The 23524-nt window shown below is 45.0% G+C and overlaps 2 protein-coding genes across 5 annotated transcripts in view; both read right to left on the bottom strand.

The window, feature by feature from the left end:
• Positions 1-401: 401 nt before the first annotated feature.
• On the bottom strand, positions 402-9465 carry CYP26C1 (cytochrome P450 family 26 subfamily C member 1). The gene is made up of 6 exons (XM_019638988.1): positions 8723-9465; positions 7956-8180; positions 7184-7459; positions 5666-5821; positions 3415-3744; positions 402-1269 (listed from the first exon to the last, which is right to left on the bottom strand). Exons 1-6 carry the CDS (start codon positions 8924-8926, stop codon positions 892-894), a joined length of 1569 nt encoding a protein of 522 aa, XP_019494533.1. The 5' UTR covers positions 8927-9465; the 3' UTR covers positions 402-891.
• A 1071-nt stretch (positions 9466-10536) lies between these two features.
• The window catches only part of EXOC6 (exocyst complex component 6), a 163790-nt gene continuing 150802 nt past the window's right edge, over positions 10537-23524 (bottom strand). For 2 of the 4 annotated variants that reach the window (XM_019639110.1, XM_019639113.1), the window contains exons 21-23: positions 12912-13024; positions 12093-12104; positions 10539-11787 (exon numbers count right to left, since the gene is read on the bottom strand). In XM_019639110.1, coding sequence (XP_019494655.1) covers positions 11655-11787; positions 12093-12104; positions 12912-13024 — 258 coding nt within the window. In that variant the 3' untranslated portion in view covers positions 10539-11654. Of the gene's footprint in view, positions 11788-12092; positions 12105-12911; positions 13025-23524 lie in introns of all 4 variants that reach the window. The other 2 variants (XM_019639114.1, XM_019639112.1) reach the window with 2 other exon arrangements.

Here is a 23524-nt window from a genome sequence, read left to right as displayed (position 1 = left end):
TCCTCCTCAATGCCTTTCCACAAGGGAGCAGCTGCCCAGCTAAGCCCTAGCCTCCTCGCTCAACTGCTGCCAGGAAACTTTATTTCTTGTCCTTCCTGTTTTTGGTACATTTTTATCCCACACCTCTCTGATTATGTCTCAACCTCCCATGAAAATAATCCAGCCTTAGAGACATCTCGGTATGCCTATCCTCCCTGTATAAATGGGAAGATTAAATGAGTTCTTGAAGGATTTTTTTCTTTTAAGAAGTCGCCAGCAGAATCTGGTGATGTGGAGCCGCTTAGAGCTGGAAGCGCCCACAGTTCTGAGTTTCCGCCGAGACCCGCTGAGTGGCCACGGCGCACTGAGCGGAGGCCAGTTGCCTGAGGGCCTTCCGTTGGGCGCCTTCTCGGTGTGTCTTCCTATGGCCCAAAGCCAGGCAAGGGATGCGCTCCGGGCGTCTCCGCTTCCTTGCAAGGGTTGCAGGTACGGCCGTGTGAGGTGGGTCTCTGGCACGGTCCACAAGACGCAATCCTCCCCGCCGCCCACCATCCATCCACCCTCCCAGATTTGGCGCGAAAAGGCGAGGCCGCGTAGCTTCTAACGGAGTTCTGTTTCTTCCACCCGTTTCGGGATCCTGGGAAGGGTTTATGAGGGTTGGCCCACGACCTTTCCTTCCTCAAGGCGCCAAGCTCACAAGAGGCACCTTCTCACTGGCCAGGGCGCTTCTGTGGTGCCTTGACGGTGGCTCGCACTCCCCCTCCCTCAGAGTCTGGCACAGAGACTCACTCATTCGGTGACCGTTCGTTGAACGAGTGAGCGAGCACCGACCTGACACTGAGGAACCGCAGATGGGTGGCGCTGTGAGTGCACCAAAGTCATTGGCCAAGTCATGTCCTGCAGTACAGGGGGTCACAGGCGTAGTCCATCTCGCGCTGCCGAAGGCGCGAGCCGGTGGAAAAAGAGCCGTAGCCCGTCCACTGGGTGCACGATGGGCACGGTCTGCATGGCGGGGAAGTCAGGCGTGGCCAGTTCCCAGCGCGCCGTGCGCACCAGCTCCACCGCTAGCAGCTGGAGCACGGCCTGCGCCAGCTCCTGGCCGAGACAGCTGCGCGCACCGCCGCCGAATGGGATGTAATGGAAGCGGCCAGAGGGGCCCCGCGCATCCTCGCCCGCCGCGCCGAAGCGCTCGGGGTCGAAGCCCTCGGGTGGGCTGCGGTACACCGCAGCGGTCTCGTGCGTGTCCCGGATGCTATACATCACGCTCCAGCCCTTGGGGATCTGGTAACCCTGCGGGGAGGTGAGGAGACCCGCCTGACCATGAGGCACCAAGAAACCCGGCCTGAACCGACCCTCCGCCCCGGGTGCATCCAAGGCTTACGAAAACTGTCAAGAAAGCGCGTCTAACCCGGAAACTAGTAGATGGCTCTGCGTTCCAATCTCAGCTCCTTCTCTGGTGAGCTGTGTGACCTTGGGCTAGCTAGATACTCAATCTCTCTGTGCCTCAGTTTCTCAATTATAAAATAAGAACAAAAACGCCCATTTTGTTGTTGTAAGGATAGAATAACAGGTCTGATATGTGTATTAGTGGTCAGTAAATGTGATATTGTGATTTATGTTTCAATGTTTTGGTTTTGTCTTTTTTTTTTCAGACATTAGATCAGGAGACCTAAATTCTAGTCCTGCACCTATGAGCTGCCTGTGCCAGAACAACGCAGATGACAGGGACCCCCATTTCTCTGTGACCAGCTCAATTATAAAGCTCTTCTTTGCACTGAACTGAAAACTGCCTCTCCATCCGCCCCATCCATCAGCTAATCAATAATATTCGGGTCTGATAACTACACTTTTAGAAGGTGCACATTGAGAATTAAACTGGGGTAACCTTAAAACGTTGGAAAGCAGCTTTCATGTTCCCTCTGCTCCCTCCAGCTTTTTAAACAATTCCACTCTCTGAGGTGTCTTTCTCAACTCCCTGACTATCCTGCTGCCCTCACCTGATCAGATCCAAGGTACCCACTTGGAGGCTCTCAGCAGTGGAGAGATCTTCGAATCAGCCAGGAGCTCTTGCTCTCTCTCCTCTCTGGGCCTCAGTTTTCCCATCTGTAAACTGGAGGATGGCTAAGACCCCTGCCCTCTGCTCACCCTGATGGACCTGTGTTCCTCTCCCTCTGTTTCCCTAAGGTCCTGTAGGGCACCCCAGTGCCTGGAGAATAAAGTCTGAATTCTAAGATGCAGCATCCAAGACACTTCTAAACACCTCATTAATCTATCCACCTTTGTGGGGGCTGTCCCCCTCTCTGTTGGTGTGCTGTCCCCATCCTAACCCTTTACTGCTCCAACTCAAATGCCAACCCCCCAAAGTGTTTTGGTGTCATCTAGCTCTAGAGATCACTTTTGTCCTCACACCACAGTTTGGGACAAAGCTGTCAGCCCTGCCTCCCTTTCTCTCCTTGATGAGCAACTCCAGGGCAGAATCCCAGTCCCCATGGTGTCCTGGAACCCTGGTATGCAATGCACCACAGGTTGGATGTTCATGTTTAAAGTAAGGGTCAGGGGAGGAGGTGCCCACCCTGTCTGGAGCCTCCCAGCAACTAAGCTGGAGGGAAAGGGGACTGCAGAGGGAGAGGGGACTGCAGTGGCAGTCATTCAGTCAAGCACCCCTCAGTTTGGGAGTGCTAGGGCTCCACTCCTGGATGCTGCCACTGTGCCCAATAGCTGCGGCCCCACCTGGGGTGTCAGAGCTGGAAGGGACCAAAACAGCTTCCTTCCAGAGAGTAAACCGAGGCCCAGAGGGAGGTGAGAATTGCCCAAGGTCTTCACAGAGATGGGGCCAGGCCTAGACCATAACCTTCTTGCCCAGCCCAAGCCAGCCTGATCAGACCATTAAGAGGCTCTATCCCGTATTTCCATTGTCCTGTTTTTCTGGAGCCCTACCTTAGCCAAGGCTCTGAATAGGTTAACAGTGATCGGTTCCTTGATCTTGTGAGGGAGTCTGAGGGCTGGGGTACAGGATAGTGTGGGAGGCTCTCTTTGTTTTCCACCCAGACTCATTGCCTAAGAGGGGTTGCCATGCAGAGAAAAGTATGGGGTGGTTTTTTTTTTTTTAATTCTAAAACTCGGCTCTGGTTGAGTTGACCGACCCGTACTGCTGCCAAAATCAGCATATGGAGTCCCTAACCTTGTTGGCTTGCCAGGCACCCGGCTTGCGCCCCTCAACCGTGTTTCTAGGGAAATGGAACAGGGATTTACCCATTTTACTGGGCAGAAACGTAGGGCTCTGAGAGTGGAAGAGGAGACAGGCAGTCCTATTGTCCCCACCCTCCACCGGGCGCCCCCAGCCCCTTCCTTAACCTGGAGGCCGGCTTAACGGAGGTGCGGGCAGAAGGCTGGTGGGAGGGAGGGCGGGTGTGTATGTGGGTGCGGCGCACTTACATCGAGCTCGAAGGTACGAAGCGCTGTGCGGTAGCCCCCGGACACCGGCGGCAGGAGGCGCAGCACCTCCTTGACCACGCAGTCGACATAGCGCAGACGGCCCAGCGCCGCGAGGTTGAGGTCGGGCTCGCAGCTGCAGTCCGGCCAGGGCCCCGCGCCATCCCCTGCAGCCCCTGGCTTGCAGCTGCACGCGCACCCCAGCCCGTGCACCGCTAGCTCCTGCTGGATCTTGGTGATGGCTGCAGGGTGCTGCAGTAGCAGCAGGACCAGGGACGTGCTGGCACTGGCGGTGGTGAAAAAGGCAGCAAAGAGGAGCTCCACAGCGGACTCCTGCAAGACAGCCCGGGAGGCGCTGAGTCTAGTCAGCGGGCCCTGGCCTCCTGGTCCCAGGGCTGAGATGCGAAGGGCCCAAATTGACCGATGTGCAAAGGCCAGAGAGCCAGGATGTGCCACTGTGGTGGCTACGTGCGCAGTCCCAGGGTCGACTGAATCCCAAGTATGTCACTTAGGGAAGCCACATATAGCAATGGGCAAAACCAGAATGTAGCCACTTTCTTTGGGAAGGTTCCCAGAGATAATGCTAGGAGCTTGTTCTGTGGGTTGTTCTTAGTGCTTTAAGTGTATGAACTTATTGGACTCTTACCCAGAATCCATGAGGCACAATTACTGCCCTCTTTTGACAGAGTTGGAAACTGAGGCTCTGAAAGGTGCTTAAGGTCCCTACAGGCAGTAGTCTCAGCAGTCGGGCTCTGAGCCCAGTCCTCTTAACTGCCTGGTAGTGTCTGCAACCCCAGCTGGGTGTCCTGACAATGACTGCCGGGGAACTGAGGAAGGCACCTGCAGCAGCAACTCCAGCCTCACACCAATGCAGTCATCATAGCTTCTTCCTCCCACTTAGTGGAATGGTCTCAGTGAGCGACTAAACCTCTTAGTGATTTGCACTGCCCAGGAAGAACAGAGGAGGGACCTGGTAGTTTTATCGTCCAGGCCCTCACTGCCTGCCCTCAGCCCTCCCAACTCCCCACGGTTTGTGTTCATACACCGACTTGTGTGATCACAGTATGAACGTGAGATCCTCCCCTCCTGCACCTCAAGAGCAGGGGCTATGTCCCAGCATAGAGCCTGATACCCACGAGGTACATAATATTTGTGGAATGAATGACTCGGTCCAGGCTAAGTGCCTGCCCTGAACAAGATGGGAGCCAGGACAGAGACCTTAAAGCCAGCCCCAGCCCCCTCCCTGGCTAGGCCGAGCCTGCCTGGCCTGGCCTGCATCCCAGACCAGAACTGAAGATTCACGGGCAGCGGGTCTCTTCCTGAGAACCTGGGGCCCCCCCTCCCCAGCTCTGTCAAGACAGAGGGACCACCCATTCCATTCCACACCGCTCCTCTGCACCGCCCAGAACTGTTCCTCCAGGACTCTGGAGCCCACTGCTCATCTCCGTCTAACCCCCTTGACTTTCCCAGACTTTACAGCCACCCAGGAATCAGGGTAGAGATTATTAGCCCCATTCTCAGAGAAGAAACAAAGGTCACCCCACCCTTCGAGACTGGTAGAAAGGGGAAATGGTGACTCAGAGTAAGGGTGGGAGTTGCTTGTGGAAAGGCTGCAGTGTTCCCATTTCTAACTTTCTCCTGTCCCCCAATCTCTCCCCTCTTTTTTGGGTTCTCAGGCAGGTCCTGGGGGCCACCCAAAGCTTCCTCCCCCCACCTCCACTGCATGCACTCTGTGGGTACATGGGGAGGGGTTCCAATTCTCTGGGAGATCCTGCTGTGGTCAATCAGACAGGTAGAGGTGCCAGGTGCCAAGGTGCCTCATGGGAGGAGAGTATTGATTTCTGGGAGGATGAAGGGCGCTTCCAGGAGGATGTGAAGTTTGACCCTGAGCCCTTAGGTTTGCAGAGAAGAGGGCTTCATAGGTATGGGGACCACAGAGGCAAAGGCATGGAGTGACAGAGAAAATGGAGAGGGGAGTGGAGCTGTTTGTGGCCAGAACATGTAAGGAAGGGCCTAGGATCCCTGCCTTTGTCCATGCCTTGATCGGTCCTACTGATAGGGATGGCAACTGGCCCAAGGCCACAGAGCAAGTGGTTGTGGCTGAGCCATAGCTGGAACCCAGGTCTCCTTTATTCCCCTCCGTGGCTGTGCTTTAAAGTGGGGCCAAACAGGACATTGCTCTGGGGATGCAGCATGTGTGTAGAGACCTGCAAGGAATGCAAAAAGGGGAGAAGGAGAAACCTCTTTCACCTACCTTCAGCTCCTGCACTGAAAGCTCATGGCCCAGCTCCCTAGTGCTGTGGATAATCATGGCCAAGGCGTCATCTGGCTCCCCAGCCTGGTCTTCATGAAGTTTCTCTGCAATGGCCTCCTCCAGGTGCTGATGCAGCTGGTCCCGTGCCCGGATGCCCTGGTGCAGGAGGAGAGAAGGGAGGTGGGGCGGGAAGCCTGAGGGGGCCAGAGTTGGGCACCTACCCCTGAAATCTTCCCAGGGCTGCTCTGGCTCTGCTGAGTTCCTGGTGTTCACAGTTTCCCAGCTTCCCATATAGTAGGAGCTTAACAAATGCTCAGGAATTTGTCCACTCCCCCTACATATCATTCTGTCTTGATTATCACAAGCCCCCTTTGAGGCAGGCAAACAGTTGCTATCCTCCTGAGGAGAGAATACTGAGTCTCTAAGTGGATAAGTGATTGCCCAGTCACAGGGTCTTCAGTGCGCATGCCTGGCACAGAGTCGTGGGGGCGGAGCCAGCCCATTGCCCTTCCCCTGCACTGGACTCAGGCAGGGACAGTGGGCACCAGTGCAAAGAGCAAAGGACCCTTTGACGCACCCAGAAAAGCTCCGGCTTAGAGGACGCAATTGGATGTTTTAAGCACTAGCCTCTGTAAAGGCTTAGGCAAGAGAGCCCAGATGCCCCTCCAGAGTTGAGGGAGCAAACACAGCAAAAGCATTTGTGCACTTGAGATTTGTAGTCAGAGGAGATGGGGGTTCCAATTCTGCCTCTGCCTCTACTAGTTGTGTGATCTTGGGTAAGTCATTTAACCTCTCTCTCTGAGCTTCGGTTTCTTCAGCACATTGAGAACACTTTGCAGTCTGAGAGAATTAAGTCATGAAATGTATCCAAGGTGATCAACCCATATACTGTCCCTTTATACATAACTATTATTTTATTCAGGTGGCTGAAAACCAGTGCATTGGCACAGTGAGAAGCCCCCCTCTAGGGAGAAAGGAAAGGCGGGATGGGGTTTCCTAGCTGCTCTCTGGGCCTGGCCCTTGGCTCTGAAGTCTGAAGAGGCCGCGGTTCTCTGATCCGGAAACTAGCGGGCCCGGGGCCGCGGGCAGGGAGCCGGCACCCACCCCTCTCCAACCCTGGCTGGCGCCGGGCTGGGCCGGGGGCGTGTCTGCGGCCCTAATGCTCCCATCCGTTCCGCAGCCATCCGGGCTTCCAAAGGGGCGTTGGAGGCCTGGCCAGGAGGCGCCGCTCTGGGGAGGGGCTGGGCCGACTGGCCGGGAGCCCGCCACCTAGACCAAAGTCGGGAGGCCCGCAGCTGATGGGGCCAGAGCACGTACCATCAGGCGTGGCCCGGAGAGGGTGTGTGGCCTGCCCCGGGTCACACAGCGAGTCAGATGCCGCCTCCCCTCCCTGGATCGCGACTCCGTCCTCCAGCAAAGGGGACTTGTGGGGCACGCCGAGGGAGCCTAGTGTTGGTCTAGGAGACCCTCCCACACAGGGAGCCCCAAAAGGAAGGTCTGGAGCTGAGGAGACAGTACCTTGCGCAGGCCGCTGAAGGGAAAGTCCAGAGGCAGAGAGAAGAGGTTCTCCACGAACTGCTCGAAGGTCCGGGCCAGCTCCGTGCACTGCGCCTTATCCAGCCGTAGCCCCAATAAAATGAGCGCGGCCATTCGAAAGGTGAGGGCTTTGGTGGCCTCGTAGACCTCAACTGGCCCTCGAGTTGCGCACCAGGAGCGCACCTCACACCGCAGTGCCTCCTGCAGGCGGGGCACGTAGCGCTCCAGGGCCCCGCGGCTAAACACTCGTGCCAGGACCTGTGGGGAGCATGAGGAGTCAACCCTGGCCAGCTGTGGTCCGGCCTCCACTGTTCGCCGATTCCAGAGGAGCCAGAAGGCCAGTTTTGGGCCCTTCCTTCTCTTCTAAGTGGCCGGGCGGGACCTAAACGTTGTTGGCTTTTGCGCTCGCTATTCCCTCTAGTGCTTCTCTGATGTACACAGTCCCTCCCATCCATCCACATTCCAGCTGCCTCCTCCTCCAAGAAGTAGTCCTTAACCTGTCTCCAAGTTTCAGTTTCCAGTGCTTCTGGTATCAGAGTCACAGAAGATCGGAGATAATAGGATCTTAGGTCCCAGTCCTGGCCTTATAAACCGAAGCCGGAGAAGGTAAGCAGCTGGTCCAAGGCTCGTTAGCCAGGGGTCCCAGCCAGGTTCACAGTGTACCCCTAACACCTAGCTCCGGCCTGGCTCACAGCAGGTGCCCGAGAACCGCGGGTGTGACCTCCCGTCGGCTCCTTCTTTGGTTTTGGCTCACCTTGCGCCGCTGCCGGTGTGGCTCACCGACCGCGCCGAGCAGTGTGTGCGAGCCCAGCAGGATGTGCGCGCTCTGCGGCCACTGGCTGCGCACAAGGCGATGCTCGCCCAGCAGGATTGTGCGCACGTTCTCAGCGCCGCTCACGCGGATCACCGGCCTGCCCAGCAGGTGCGTCTTGAACACTGTCCCGTAGCGCTCTCGGCGGGAGCTGTGGAAGCGCGAACCCTGCGAGCGAGGAGCAGCGAAAAGGGCTGGGGCCGCTGGGGGTCTGGCCCAGGCGTCTCAACTGCCTCAGGAGAGCAACTCCCTGCTCCAAACTGGCGAGTTACTCTTTACAAAACAGTCTCCAACGGGCCTCGCGACTACCCTATGGGAATGTACATGCCCCTGTTCCCATTGGTGAGATGAGGAAACTGAGACTCAGAACGGGGACGGGAGCGCCCAAGAGCTCACGGCTGAGAACTGCCCGACTCCAGGTTCTATGCTTGCAGGACAGGGTGACGTGCTCCTCAGACTCCTTCCTAGAACCCTCTGTTCACCCTCGCGTTGTGTCGGGACGTGTTTAAAAGTTTAACTGGGGAGCGCTCCGGTGACAGTCCTTTCAAGGTAGCAGCTGGGCAAAGGCGAGAGCAGTGCGTGTTCTCTGGGGTCCTGGGCAACGCGGAGAGACTAGCTGCGAGCCTTGGGGCACTGAGAGCGAGGCGGGTTCAGTGGGAGCCAGGTAAGAAGGGGCCACATTGGGGTGAGGGGCACGACAGACTGCTCACCTGAACTAACCAGTGCAGCGTTTCGCCGAAGAAGGGCCAGCCCATGGAGCCCTTGGGCAGGGGCAGGGCGGAGGCCCGGTCTCGACTCAGCTTCCAGCGGAGGGTCCATAGGTGCTGGGCCAGGCTGAGCAGCAGCCCGGCGCACAGGAGAGCGGTGCCCGCCGCCCCCAGCACCGACAGGCAGCTCAGCCCGCAAGGGAACATGGTCACTCGGAGCACAGGGGTAGCAAGAGCTGCGGCGCAGGCAGCGCGAAGTGCTCACCTGTCCTGTCCGGAAAGGTCCTGGGGCTTGGGGGCCAAACCCAAGAGTTACCACCTCAGGCAAGGACTTCGCTCTCAAAGCCGACGGGCAGTGGAAGGTGGCAGTGACCATGCGCCCTTAAGGAACATGCCTTTCTCGAGGACTGCGCGCTCAGGACTTTTCCTCGCCGGGGTGTGGGCTGCCTCGGACAGACCGCTCACGCCCTGCATCCGCGGGCACCTCCCACCTCCGCCCAAGGCCAGCACTCCTTTGATAGAAGGAGCGAGAGCGGGTAAAGAGGAGCTACTCACCGGCGTTGCCAACCTGGGCTGTGATCACCACCCGGGCTGCAGACCCCTGCCCCACCTCTGTGTCTCTCCTCCAGGCTGTTAACCCTTCTCGGCCCACCTCAGACACATTTATATATATACTGACTCCCTCCCTACGGACTAAGCCCGATTGACACGATGTGACGCGCCCATGCATATTTAAAGCGCTCCACGCGGAGTAACGATTGGAGGTGGCGGGCAGCGCGCTCACGGAGGAGCTATGAGCAGGGCGTGGCAGCCGCCCCGGCTCAGCCCCCGCAGATCCTCGGGCGGGGCCTGCAGGTTCGCGGCAGAACTTCCCCGCTCCACGCGGAGCTCGGTGGCGGGCAAAGCGAGAGCACTGAGCTAACGCGCTCTCTCTGGGGTCCTCACCCTCGAGCTTGTAGGTGTCCCTTCCCCTCCCCGCCTTTAAGGCTAAGGGCTGGGGTTTCTCCCGTTTGCTGTTTCCCTTTCAGGGAAACTGCGGTCTTCCATGCCAGCTTCGGCATCACTGCAAGCGCCTGTAAGCATAGCCGGGGTCGAGATGCTCCGACATCGCCCACCCCTCCCCGGTCTGATCTACTTCAGGAATCCTTCAAAAGATGGTAGTGTCTGTCATTGCTGCGCAAAGCCTACAAGGAGCAGATATCCCCAGGAGCCTTTCGGGTCTCGAGGACCGAATTCACTGTTCCCACCCCCTCTCCCACCCTCACCCCCTCCGGTCAGTCTTCATGGTTGTTTGTCGGTCTTTTCGCGTCGCGTATGAGGGCTCCAAATACTCCAGGACTGGAGCGTCCCTGTACCGACAGCGCAATCAGAGGGATGGGGAAGTAAAGTGTAGGGTCCTTGTATTATTGAGAAGAGGAAAGTGAACTCAAGACCGCCCTAGCAGAGGACCCACAGTAGTCTGCTACAAAACAATGCAAAAGTGGCGTCTCTCCGAATCCCTGACGCCTGGCCAAAGCCGGGGAGACATCCTGAGTGCCCTGGAGGGCTGGGTAAGGCACGCGAGGGGCAGCCACATTCCAGTCTTCAAAGAGAGCTAACTGTTCACCGCTCCTGTTTTAACTTCTAAGAATTACCATGTTTTCCATGCAATAGTTTTTAAAGTGTGAAATACCTTAGGATATAGATCGTTAAAGAGAATAAATGTTTATTTTCTTTGTTTTGGTGATATCTCCAATCCAATAACTAGGGAATAATAGCTTTTCTGAAGGACGCAGTTGTTTTAAATCAGGAAGCTCTGAATAGATGCAATAGCAACTCATTTTCAACAACTTGCTCAACCTTTTTAATATTTCAGCACAAAATCAAGAAATGTACATAGAATTCTTTACACTTATTTTACAGAGTCAAGGATAAGTCTCTTATAGGCATAAATCCTGAAAATGCAAAAGAAGTATTCAGCATAAATACAATGAAGAGAAAGTAGGGGTCAGATTGATGTTACCATTTGGATCACGGTAATTTACACAAAGGAAAATGTACATTCTAGGTTTTCCAGAGTTCATTTGGTTTGGCTTGTTTCCACAGTGAGGATACGGTACAGAAATCTGCTATTTGGAGAAAGTAACCTGACCCCTGTGGTAACTTGTGTGTGTAGGAATATATCTACTCCCACATAAGCTGCACCTGAAGTGGTTAGCCCCACTTAGTTCCTGTCCTCTCTTTTAACTTGAACCAAACCAAACCAAATAAATCCTAGAATGGGGTCAGCTACAAACAATATAGTTAGAAATATAATCCTGCTGAACAGAAACAACACTGCCATCTTTAGAAAATCCAAAAACTTGTCTTCATATTCAGAACGATTAAATTAAGCCACCCAAGGAGAACAAATAATTCACATTCTTACTGAGTTAAATCAAGTTTGATCTCAGGAACCTTTAAAGATTTATCTATTTCCCCCTCAGAATCAGCAGAATTACAAAATTTTTGTCTACTTAAACCATATTGAGGTGAAAGTGAAAGCTAAAAGTAAGAAAATGACAGTGAAGTACTCTCATATCAGACATGACTGCATTCCAAAACCAGATAACTGATGAAAAAGAAAAATTCAAGTCTGAATAAAAAAAATAGTTATACATAGAGGCATAAGTTTTTCTAAAGTATTTACAATCGGTTTCATATACAATTTTTTACCTGATTTATATATTTTTTTAAAGTGAAAATATTAATGTCACATTTTCCATATACAAAATAGTATTCAATTATTTAAAAATCTATACAAATGATATTTATTATTGTCTCTTGTTTAAGCTCTCATCAGTGTCTCTTCTCGTATTTTTGAATTCTGCAAACCAATTACTGTTATAACCAGTGTCTGTTAGAGACCAATGTTGAATCACAAATTTGGTATCACTGAGTGCAAGCCATGTGAAATCTATGTGTGATGGGACATACCATTAACCAAACTTCTCAGTTGTTTCATGACTGTCTCTATCAACTTCTGTTTGTCTCGATCATTCTTCCTGAACTGAGCAAATATGTTGTTCTTTTTGTTAGTATCCTTCATCCTAGGAATATATGTGAATGAAGATGCTTAGTAAAAGGAAATTAATAGCTATGCTATCACAAGTAAAATATCTTGGCATGCTTTGAATTATCTCACATTAACTCTATGCTTGAAAAATAGATTTCAAAGAAAACAGGTACTAATAAAATCATGGAAATAACAACCACACAAAAAAACTAGCAGCTTTAGTTTACATTCTATGGGAAATGGTGTTTTTGCATTATTATGTAAATCTAAAGTATGTTAAGTTTTCTAATATTATACTATTTTCTAATATCATTCCATAAAGTATGCTAAAATACATACCCTCTATGGACTCTGCAAATCACATTCATAGCAAGACAAGGTGAAAGGAAAAATAACATTAGAAAATTTAAAGCAGCAATTTTTTTTTGCCTCAGTGGTGTTTCATGGTATTGTAAAATAAATTTACATTTATTTTAAACAGTTCCTTTTTTTCCTCTCAAATCAATACACCACATATATTTTGAAAAGTGAGAATATGTGCTTTTAATTCAAAATTGATAATTTTAATAGTAATACTTAAAAAGAAATGTGATTGTGTAAAAAGAAAACCTGCCACATAATTTGAAGGAAAAGTAATACCTAAGTGTGTGTTATTTTCAATTGGTCAAGATGCATCAGTTAATGTCCTGTTACTTCATTTTTACTATATTATTTTTCAAATCACATACTTCTCTACCTGCAAAGAACCCATGTTCATAATGGTGGGATTTTGATAGCAATCATTAGTAGCAAGCATTCCAACTCCTAGCCATATTTTACAAAATACTTTCTTTTCTACATTAGAGTATTTTTAAAAAATTGTTGCAATTCTCACTTGTCTCCAGCAAACATGTTTCTAAGGCTAATTAAGCCTGTTTATTGAGGATACAATAGGAAAAATGTTTTGTTCACATCAACATAAACAGAAATCTCATAAAAACTACACCAAATTAATGTTATTATACCAATACTGAAGGGCAAGAAAGAGGCTTATGTTGTAAGGTTCTTAAAATGGACTGAGCAGACATTTCTCTTTTGATGAAAATATCTAGTTCTTCAATTCTCACTGAATCACAAAATGCTAAAACGTTAAGCAAAAAAGTTATCAAATATACTCACTTCTCCAAAAGAGTAAGAGCTGTGTTTGGATTCACCCGGAGATACTTAGAAGCTGGCTGTCCATAGTCAGCTAGATAAGTAGACCAATCCCAAACCATAAACAGGTCAAGGAGCTAAGGAAGATGGGGAAAATGTTAAACCAACTTTTCACTATTTACCTATAGCTACTATATAAACTATATGCCTTTCTTGATCCATTTTAATATGACCTGCTTCTTAGATGGAACAGAATAAGGAAATTCAGTTTTAAAACTTCATTAACTACACTTTATAACTAAAATAGTACATACTATCGTTTTACTTTTGAAATCACTAAAATTGTCAGGGGTTGCTTTTCTAATAAAGTACTTGATTGCATTTTCAAATAATTATAAAATAATGAAACCACTCTTAATATAATTATATTAACACACTGAGGTACAGAGATTTAATTTTTACACATTATTCAGTTCATATTCAAATTTAATTAATAAGGGTTAGTGCTAATAACTGAAGAATTTTAAATAACTTAAATTGAACCTTTTCTCTTAGAGGTTAAGTATGTTTACCTTTCTAAGAAGCCATTTGCAACTAGACTTTCCCAAAGTAATTTAAACCAAAAGCTCAGATAATCTCAATTAAGTGCATTAAACAATCTCTGCTGGATTCTCCCTGGTGATAGATCCTCAGTAGTATTATGAAATGAGGGCTTCAGGACTCAGCATGTTAACTCTAGGTGATTATTTTATATAAACAAACAACAACAAAAAAGAAACCCTCTTGTTTTCCGTGCTGTTTTAAAATTGACTATTTGCTTTATAATCTCCAGTTAGAATTGTTGTCAAATATGGAAGTAATCTTTTAAAAGCAATGCTATGCCTAAACCAAAGCACCAAACTCCTTATCCAACTTTAAAACCCTAATCCCCTTTAAGCCATTTAAAGCCAACTTCCTATCCCCATTCGAATTGTTTCAGAAAGCTAAATGCTTTACTTACTCCCTTCCTTCAGTTTTTATATTATTCTTTCTTTTTTGTTTTAACTCACCTTATACGCAAGGAGTACATTGCTTTTGCTTTCGAATGAAGGAAGTATTTGCATGTACTCATAGGATACGTGAGGATAAAACCTAGGGTAGTTAAAACCTAAAGAAAGATTACAAGAAACTAGCTCTTCCTTAGGCAGGTAATAGACTTATTTGTCTCTTTTCCCATTCAATGTACATCTATGAATAGAGAATTTCTTGTAAAAGGAGGAAAATTTTATCAAGAAAATATTAACCACTATTGATATTAAAAAACCACTCTGTTCTCTTTCGGACAACATTCCAGGGCATACCAAAATTTAAAACACTGGTGCAGAAACTACACTGATACAATGTTAAAAGAATATACTGTCTAAAAAAAGAAAAGGGAACTTATTTAAAGTTTTGTTTAATTTTTGACTGTTGCAACAAGTACATTTTCCTCTCTTTTCACAAGGAGGAGAAGTTACTTTCATACACTCCAGTGGTGAAAATGTAAATTGGTGTAACTTCCCTGGAATGTGATTTTGCAATGTTTTTAAGAATCTTATAAAAATGGCCATTCCCTGTGACTCAACAATCATACTTCTAGGAATCTAATTTCAGGAAACAATAATAAAGGTGGACAAAAATCTATGAGCAATGATATTAATCTCAAAAATGTTATTTGTGTTATCAAAAAAATTGAAGAAAAAAACACACCTGAAAACAGCCTAAATCTCAATATTAAAATAATGATTAAGTAATGAGGTAAGACAAATATCACGTGGTTATTAAAACTGATGTCTACACAGAATTTTAAATAGTTTGGGAAGATGCTTATGACAAATTTTGCTACTAAAATTACATAAAAACCCATCAAAAAAGACGAAGAAAATTTGAGAAAATGTTAAGAATGGCTGTTATTTGTGTGATGAGATTATGGGTAATTGTTATCGTCTCCTTTATTTTCATCATATTCCACAATGGACATGTATTAACTCTAGAGTTAGAAATAATGTTTACATATTTATATATTAAAATAAATTTTGATAATGAACACTCCTCACAGAGTTGTTAAACAAAAGCCTCATTTTGAAGGATTCCTCTTTCAGGTATGTGTGTTTGCACAACTGTGTGTGGGCATGCGCACAGTCAGCAGAAAGAAACACTTAATAACTGTATACTGGCTGTAATCTTTCTCTCCAAAAGGCATTGGCAACATGACCTTTGGGATTTGCAAGAGGAAGAGGCTTTAAAATAAGTCTGTTTTTCTCTTGTGCTGATCTACCCCCAGGTGGGAAAGGAGGAGCCCACTTAATTAATTTAAAACCTACACCGACTCCAACTGTGACTATAGAACTGGTTCTTTTTTAGCACAAAAACAGATTTTCTAGATAAAGAAATATTATGCTTACGATTTTCACATATGGTCAGACACTCATACGCAAATCTCTTATCTCTAGAAATTACAGGAACCACAAAATTTAACCAACCTGCCCACGTGTAGACAAATCTAATCCACATGTTTTCAAATTTACACTAGTACTTTATAGAAATATTGTGCAGAGTTAACTTGCAGATATTGGTGGAAATTTGCATGAATTTATACATGAATGGTTAAGGACTGTATTACCAATGTGGATTAAAGAGCCAAGGATCCAGATAATATGATGTATGCATTCACCAGATATCGATGCTCACCTCTAACAAGGCACCAGAGACACAGTATTGAACAAGACAAGTCCCTGTCCTCAAAGAGTTTACATTGTAAGTGGGGACAGTGGAGAGGCAGTTAACAAGGAAACAGTATTTTGATGAAAAATATTATAACAATTATAACAAAAAAATTATAAAGAAAACTATTCACACAAAATCCCAGTAATTTAAACTACATAACACAGAAGGAAGCTACTGTCAATTTAATACTAAGTAAGACAGAAACTGCTGATTTATGCAGGAGCTAGGGACTCTTTGCTCATTATTCTCAGCCCATGAATCTAGTGGCTGCAGACTTGAGCACCGTTTCAGTGTCTATGCCCCAAAGGACACATGGATGTAGGTGGAGAGGAAATATGAGGCCAGCAAGCATGCTGATCTCATATTCTGATTTCTCATTTTTATGTGCGTAAGGATTTTTCAAATGCATAATACTGCATTTAATAATAGAAACAAACTTCACAAAGTTAGGCAGGAAAACTCATAAAATGTGTCCGACAGAGTGTAACCACTCAGTAGATATTCAAGAAATAACTAACTGATGATGCCAGACCACTCACTATTCCAAGTTTACTTGGGAGCTTTCTTCCTAAGGCTTCATGAGTTCAAAAAATGAGCACCCTACAGATACTGTGGTTTATGCTGACAGCTCTCTGAAAAAGGCCAGTGTTGGCCTGCAGGCAAACTCTGGCAAGTGAATGCAGTCGACTGACTTCCTTCCCTCTCTCCCAGCCTTTAACTGGAGCACTGGTAAGAAGACAGGTTCCTTCACAATAAAAAAACATAGGGTCTAATGTTGAATGAGTTAAATTTTCTTTCTAGAGAAAGAAGCACTAACATTTCTGAGTGGTCTACCAGTATCCCTTTCCATAACAATTATAAGGTCCTTTTTTCACTTTTAAAAACAGTTATTTCTACTGAAGTAAAAGATGTAACACAAAAACTAGGACATTATTCCTGGGTCCCACCTAACACTATGCCAGGGCAGATTTATGGACCAAGCCAGTTTCTACAGGCTGCTATCCATGCCTGTTCTGACCAAGATGCATGGTCCCTGGTTTTTGGGACAGTTTAAAAGAACATGGCTGCTCTGGAGCCCAAGTGCCACAGAAAGGGACAAGGAAACTGGAGTGATGACAGGTACAACCACTGACACTTACCTTCGCTCCACACACAGTCATTGCCTCTGGGACTGCCAGGCAATGGTTTGGCCAGGTTTCATAGGATGCACTATGTCCTCAATATTAAAACCTAAATTATGGAAAACCTCACTTTTCTATCTTAAGTTTTGCTTCCTTCAGATGGAAGTGCATAAATAATGCATTTGTTATTAATCACACAAAATCTCTCTGTCTTGTAAATAAATAGTAAGACATAGTCTCAACAGATAAATTTTTAGTTAACACATACACCTCTGAAATTCAAAGATGTACATCAAATGTGAACAAAAACAAAAATCTCCCCTAGATTATCCAAAAGCAATTTTACAATTACTTATTAAAGGATAAAGTCAGGCATATTATAATGAAAATTGGTATTAAGTTCTATAAATGGGTTTGTTCAAATAGTCAAATAAAGTAATTCCACCTTAAATCCTTTTGGGAAGTAAGCAAAGTATGGATCATATAAAAATGAACACCAAAATAATGTGCCTCAGTTCTATCTCATCATGATTTATATAAGATTACCTAAAATTAGTATCCTAACTTTTTTTTCACCAAGGATTCAAAAGTACCCTTCATAACTAATCTGATAACATAAAGTGGATTTATGCCAATGTTTGTAAGTGAGTTGTAAGTTTCACTTCCTCAGCATTCCCTGTGTGTGTCCACCAAACAAAAAGATTCGGCTTAAGGAAAGAAATCGTTGCATGGGTGGTCCCATTTATATGCTCAAAATAGTTGAATCACTGAAGAATCACTGAAGAATTCGTTTGTGTCATCACATTTAGTTTGCTGACAGTTTCCCATCCTAAGTCTCACTCCAGATGTACACCCAAGAAACTTGGGGTCTCAGACCTGTTGATATCACTTTGTGCAAATGACACAATGAATCTAGGCCGACTTAAAACCATTCTATGGAACTTGAAGTGACTTTTTGCCTTTGTAAAAGTGAACCCAGAGTGCCAGGTCATTTTTTCCTTGAATCTGGTTTAGCTTTCTTTGTTTTGGGTCTTTTGGGTTTTGCTTTTGAAGCACCTCAGGGGCAGTGACCCAAGACAGAAGATAAATAAAGTTAAGCCAACCTCAAGAGAAAAGCAATTGGGGAGACCAGGTTTGCTTTTGTAAATGCGAACAGTGACCTGGGGGCTCAGGGTCACCCTCAGTCCCCCAAAGTCCCTTTTCCAAACACCAAATCCACCTGGGACCTCAGAGGTGCTTTGCAGATTCCAAAAGTAAACCAGGAGATCATTTTTCCTTTGCCTCCAAAAAACAAAACCAAAGCAAGGGTTCCTAGAGTGCTTCTGAGATTTTAAACAACAACAAAAATCCTAAAGCATAATACAGCTTTCAGGAAGAAATATGAGTAATTAGGCACTGGGGAGTCAAGAAAAATGGGTCTTAGTAAATTAGCCACAATGGGGAAAATACAAGTCCTTTTTCTAAGCAGATGTTGTAATCAAATGATGAGCTCCATAGGATTTTTAAAGCACTTGGCTTTACCCTCTTTTCCAGCTATCTGAAAACACATTTGGAAACTCCACACGCACAGAAGAGAATTTTCAGTAGCAGCCAGAAAGGGCTAGGACAAAGCTATAAAAAAGCAGTACTGTGCCTCCACCCTCTTTACTTTTTGCCCTCACGCAGCCTTTTGGCTCTCTGCTACACCTGACCCGTAACTCACACCTGCCCTCTTCATATGTCCCATTTGCCAAGCCTGCTCTCAGGCAGCCTCTGGGAGGACCAGGAGCAGCCTTGAGCACGCTGTGCTGCAGAGGCTTTTTCCAGGCTCTGGTCTCTTCAAGGCACTTCTCTCAAGTGAACTGCACACAGCAGCAGAATGTTCTTAAATGACTTCGGATGTTAAACTATGCAGTAGTCCTAAATAACTACTAGGTGGGCTTGGAATTTGGGGAAAAAAGAGGCAAAATGTGGAATTTACATAATCAGGTTTATACACATTTGTATTTGCTTTATCTTGATTTTTTTTTTTTTAACAACTGTCTGAGATTTCTATAACCTTGCTCTGGATGCAGCAGGGCAAGGCCTCAAACCGTTTCTAAATGTTCTTGCAAGCACTGTAGGAATGCGCAGGGTCACCACAGACCCAAGCACACTGGAGGCTTGCAGTATCTTGAAATTTTTGATCTGAAGCAACACATTTAACTCCTCCTGTTTTTAATTCTGGTGATTACCTCAGTATCTCTAAATATGCTTATTTTTCTAATTTTTTTTCATCTTGCAGCTATTACGTATAAGGGTTTATCTTACTGATACCACCTTCCTATTTTTGGCAGCCATTACAATTTTTCTCTATTTTGCTTTTATAACTTTAATATAGTTAAACTTCTCTTTCTTGCTATACCACCTTTTAAAAAGTTTTTGAAAAACATCTTTGAGATGCATTTCACATACCATACAATTCTTCCTTTGAAAGTATACAAATCAATGGTTTCGAGTATATTCACAGAGTTGTACAACCATCTCGGTCTTTTTAGAACATTTTTATCACCCCAAAGAATCCTATACCCATAAGCAGTCACTCCCCAAATAGGAGTCATATAACACGTAGTCTTTTGTAACTGGATTCTGTCATTTAGCATAATGTTTTCAAGGTTCATCCACAGAGTAGCATATTTCAGAACTTCATTCCCTTTTATTGCCAAATAATATTCCATTGTATGGATAGACCACATTTTGTTTATCCATTCATCATCTGATGGACATTTCAGTTATTTCCATTTTTTATTATAATTAATATTGCTATGAATATTCTAGTGTAAGTTTTTGTGTGGATATATGTTTATATTTCTCTTGAGTATAAAACTGGGCATACAATTTGTTATATAAGCTTTTAAGAGTATCTTCTGATTCTCCATTTAGTAATATAAAAATATTAGCACCTTACCTTATATAGTTGAGTTTTAAAATAATTCTTTTGGCAATTGAGGTTTAAAATATTCGTTATGTATTTGAACCTAAATCATAAAAGGTATTTAACTAAAGTTTCCTACAAATTCTTTATGAATGCAGAAAGATGTTAATAAATTAACAAGAATTTTATCCTCTATTTCTGAAAAACAAAAAACCCTATAATTATCCCAAATAGGAAAAAACATTTCAGATAGTATCTTCAAGTAGATTCACATCAAATACAGTTAGTTGATCCTTGAACAACGAGGTTTGAACTGTGTAGGTCCACTTACACGCAGATTTTTTTCAATAAATACTGTAAATGTATTTTGTCTTCCTTATGATTTCCTTAACATTTTCTATTCTCTAGCTTACTTTATTGTAAGAATACAGTATATACAGTATATAACACATACAAAATGTGTTAATCAATTGTTTATGTTATCTAAGGTTATCCGGTAAGGTTTTCCAGTCAACAGTAGACTATTAGTAGTTAAATTTTTAGGGAGTCAAAAATTATACTTGGATTTTTTACTATGTGGGGGTCAGTGCCCCTAACCCCCATGTTGTTCCATGGTCAACTGTAGTTCAATGTGATTTTGGTTTTTATAATACCTTTACATATATATTTGTGTCTTGTTTTCCTTCAGTCATGAGAGTAACCTGGTTCACCCTATTGTAAGGTGGGTCGTACACTGAGTGGTAGCACTTACCTAATCACCCAAAACAGAAATCTGGATTCAGTCCGCTTTGACTCTTCTTTCTCACAACTCCTGCATCTAACTTATTGCCAAATTGTGTCAACTAGCCTCCTAAATATTTCTTGAATTCACTTGCTTCCTACTTGCCATCTCTACTACTACTACTACCACTACCACTACTACTACTACTACTATTACTACTACTACTACTACTACTTACTGCTGCTACTAGTACTGTTCTAGTTTAGATATCATAATCTTTCCGTAACCTAATCTCTCTCCTGGGGCTTTTGGTTTGCCTATCCCCTTTGCCTCTCCCTCCTAATACCCCAGATCCATCAACCTTCACACTGCTGCCAGAGAGATCCAGCTAAAATACAAGTATAAATCTGATCACATCATTCACTTGCTTAAAACATTTCAATAACTTCCCAACTCCTACAAGGTAAAGTTCAAATTCCTTAACACAATATGCAAAGCTATCTTGCACCTGATCCAGGTAAACCTTTCTTGGCTTCCTCTGATGTCTTGTAATTTCAGCTCTTAAACAAGGAACACTCATAGTTCTCTTATAAACCATGATTATCCTGAGGGCATTTATCATTTTCTTCTCAATATAGAGTCAGCTTCTCTTCCTTCTTCACCCAGGTAACTTATTTCATAAAATTTAAGTCTGGATTCACCTCTCTCAGGAGGCCTCCCCAGATGACCTTGGTTGGGTTAGCTATTCCTCTTTCACGTCTTCATAGCACCCTCCACATATCTCTCTCACAGTATTTTTCACAGTATATTGATACCATGGGTTAATGCGTCTGTCTATCCAGGAAAGAATCCAATTCATTTGATTCCTTTCGTAGTTGGGTGACTCATGTCTACCGCAACCCTGTCTCTTTCCAATATCCCAAGAGCTGAAGTGCCTTTTCTTCCCCTTAAAGTGTACTTTGTAAGTGCCTTGAAGCCAGCGACTTATTTTGCTTAATATCTGTATCTTCACATTTAGTCCAGTACCTGGTATGTAGCAAGCAGCAAGTAAATATACGTTGAGATGAACTGCATAGGCTACCTTTTGACACAGAATTTTATGTCTACACTGAACCCATATCTTATATACTTATAACATGGCTATGTTATTATTTACTGTAAACTATTAATAAAGACATCTCTAAATTTTAGTAATGTCTTATAATTACTCTGAAAGCCAGACTAGTTCATTTTTTTGACTGATTTAATTTGTGCCATATAATATACTAAAATATTTCACAACCAAAGTTCTGCTCTTGAGAGTACTTTTTGTAAACCAATGCTGCCACCATCAAACATTGTAAAACAAACATTCTCGGGTCATACATTTAATTTTCTGTCCAGATTCATTACATCATCTGCACTTATATGTAGCTATATAATGACTTCACCAATGAAGCTCCGACTTCTAATACTAAGGAAATCAAACCTTGAAATTCATGATGAGAGGTGTTTACTAGACTTTCAGTTCTTTTTGTTGAGTCATTTTGCTTCATTAAAATAATGAAGAAATAAGATCTGCCTGTATGAACTGACTTTGGAAGAATTCAAACAACATAGAAAGACAATATAGATAAGCCAATGAAGAAAAATTGTATGCCAGTGTGTCTATACTCCTGGATATAGTAGTTCTTGGATGCAGGAAGCTAGACTACTCTGGGGTTTCTTTACATTCTCCTTTATAGTGCAACTATTAAGAATAAAAAGGGGCAGGGGGTCGGCCAAGTGGCTCAGTTGGTTAGGAGTTGGTTTGGGAGTGCGGGCTCTGAGCGGCGGGGTCGCCAGTTCAGTTCCCACATGGGCCAGTGACACTGCACCCTCTACAGCCAAGATGGTGAACAACAGCTTGACCTGGAGCTGGGCTGCCATGAGTGGCCAACGATGGCTAGGCGGCAGCCCCGGCTGCAGTGGGCTACCATGAGTAGCTGGCAGCCAGTGTGAGTGGCCGGCAGCAGGCGAGAGCTGCCATGAGCCACTGTGAGTGGCTGTCCAATGGCCACTGAGTGACTGCCTCACCCGGGAAGAGCGCAATGATCATAATACCAACATGGGCCAGTGAAGCAACATCCTCCACAACTAGACTAAAGTACCAAAGGACACCCACTTGTCTGTTCCCCTCCCTCAATTCCCCAATAAAAATCTTTAAAAAAAAAAAAGAAGAAAAAGGAATGAACACTTCTCAAAAATTTGTAAAAATCTAAGTGGCTATTCCTCTCTCCTCCTCCCCATGGTTGTGATTTAAAATAAGGCAAATGAAAACTTGGAGAATCTAATAGCTGGATTAATTTAGTGTTTGATAAAATTAACCACAAATGTTTTACTCTAAAATTTCAGTAAGTCAAGTAATATATATTTATATTTTGCCATTATTTACAATTTGCCATTATTCATAAACACTGACTTTTGGCTTTTGAAAAAAACAAAGTTAAACTAAAATTATAACTAAATACTTCACCCATTAGAGACCTCCTATGATTCTATTCTTTAAAATGGAACTCAGGCCATTTGAGATAAATGAAACAAACCAAAGCCATTAAATCCCAGCTACCTCAGGAGGAAAATGGGGTTTTTTCTAGTCATACCTTAGCAGGCAGTGATAAAAAGTAAAAATCTCAGCTCTAGTCCTTGCAAGAAATCTTTGGTTCAGCAGGGAACTGAATTTCAGATATGTATCTCATTTGCTTGGCTTTCAAGAGATAAGGTCTCAGTTTTATGTCCTAGAATGTGTATATACAGACCCTTTACCATTTTTTCCTTGGATTCCTAAAGGAATACAGAGTTAGTTGGACTACCATACTTAGTATGATGGAAATAAGGAATATGAGGACTTTGTGGTCTCTATTAAGTACAAGAATATTACAATATTCTAGTAAGTATTTGTATTTAAGACGGTTTGCATCCTCATTTCATTTCTTTCTTTCTAATCTTGTAATACAGTTTGTAATCTTTACTCAATTTTTTTTTAAAGATTTTTATTGGGGAATTAAGGGATGGGAACAGTGCTGGGGAATTGGGGGAAGGGGAACAGACAAGTTACTGTCCTTTTGTTCTTCAGTCTAGTTGTGGAGGACGTCACTTCACTGGCCCAAGTTGGCACCATCATTGTGTTCTTCCAGGG

Source organism: Hipposideros armiger, unplaced genomic scaffold (assembly GCF_001890085.2).
Source record: "Hipposideros armiger isolate ML-2016 unplaced genomic scaffold, ASM189008v1 scaffold_42, whole genome shotgun sequence".
NCBI lineage: Eukaryota > Metazoa > Chordata > Mammalia > Chiroptera > Hipposideridae > Hipposideros > Hipposideros armiger.
Note: the sequence above shows the minus strand (reverse complement) of the source record. Positions and strands in the feature narration are given on the sequence as shown.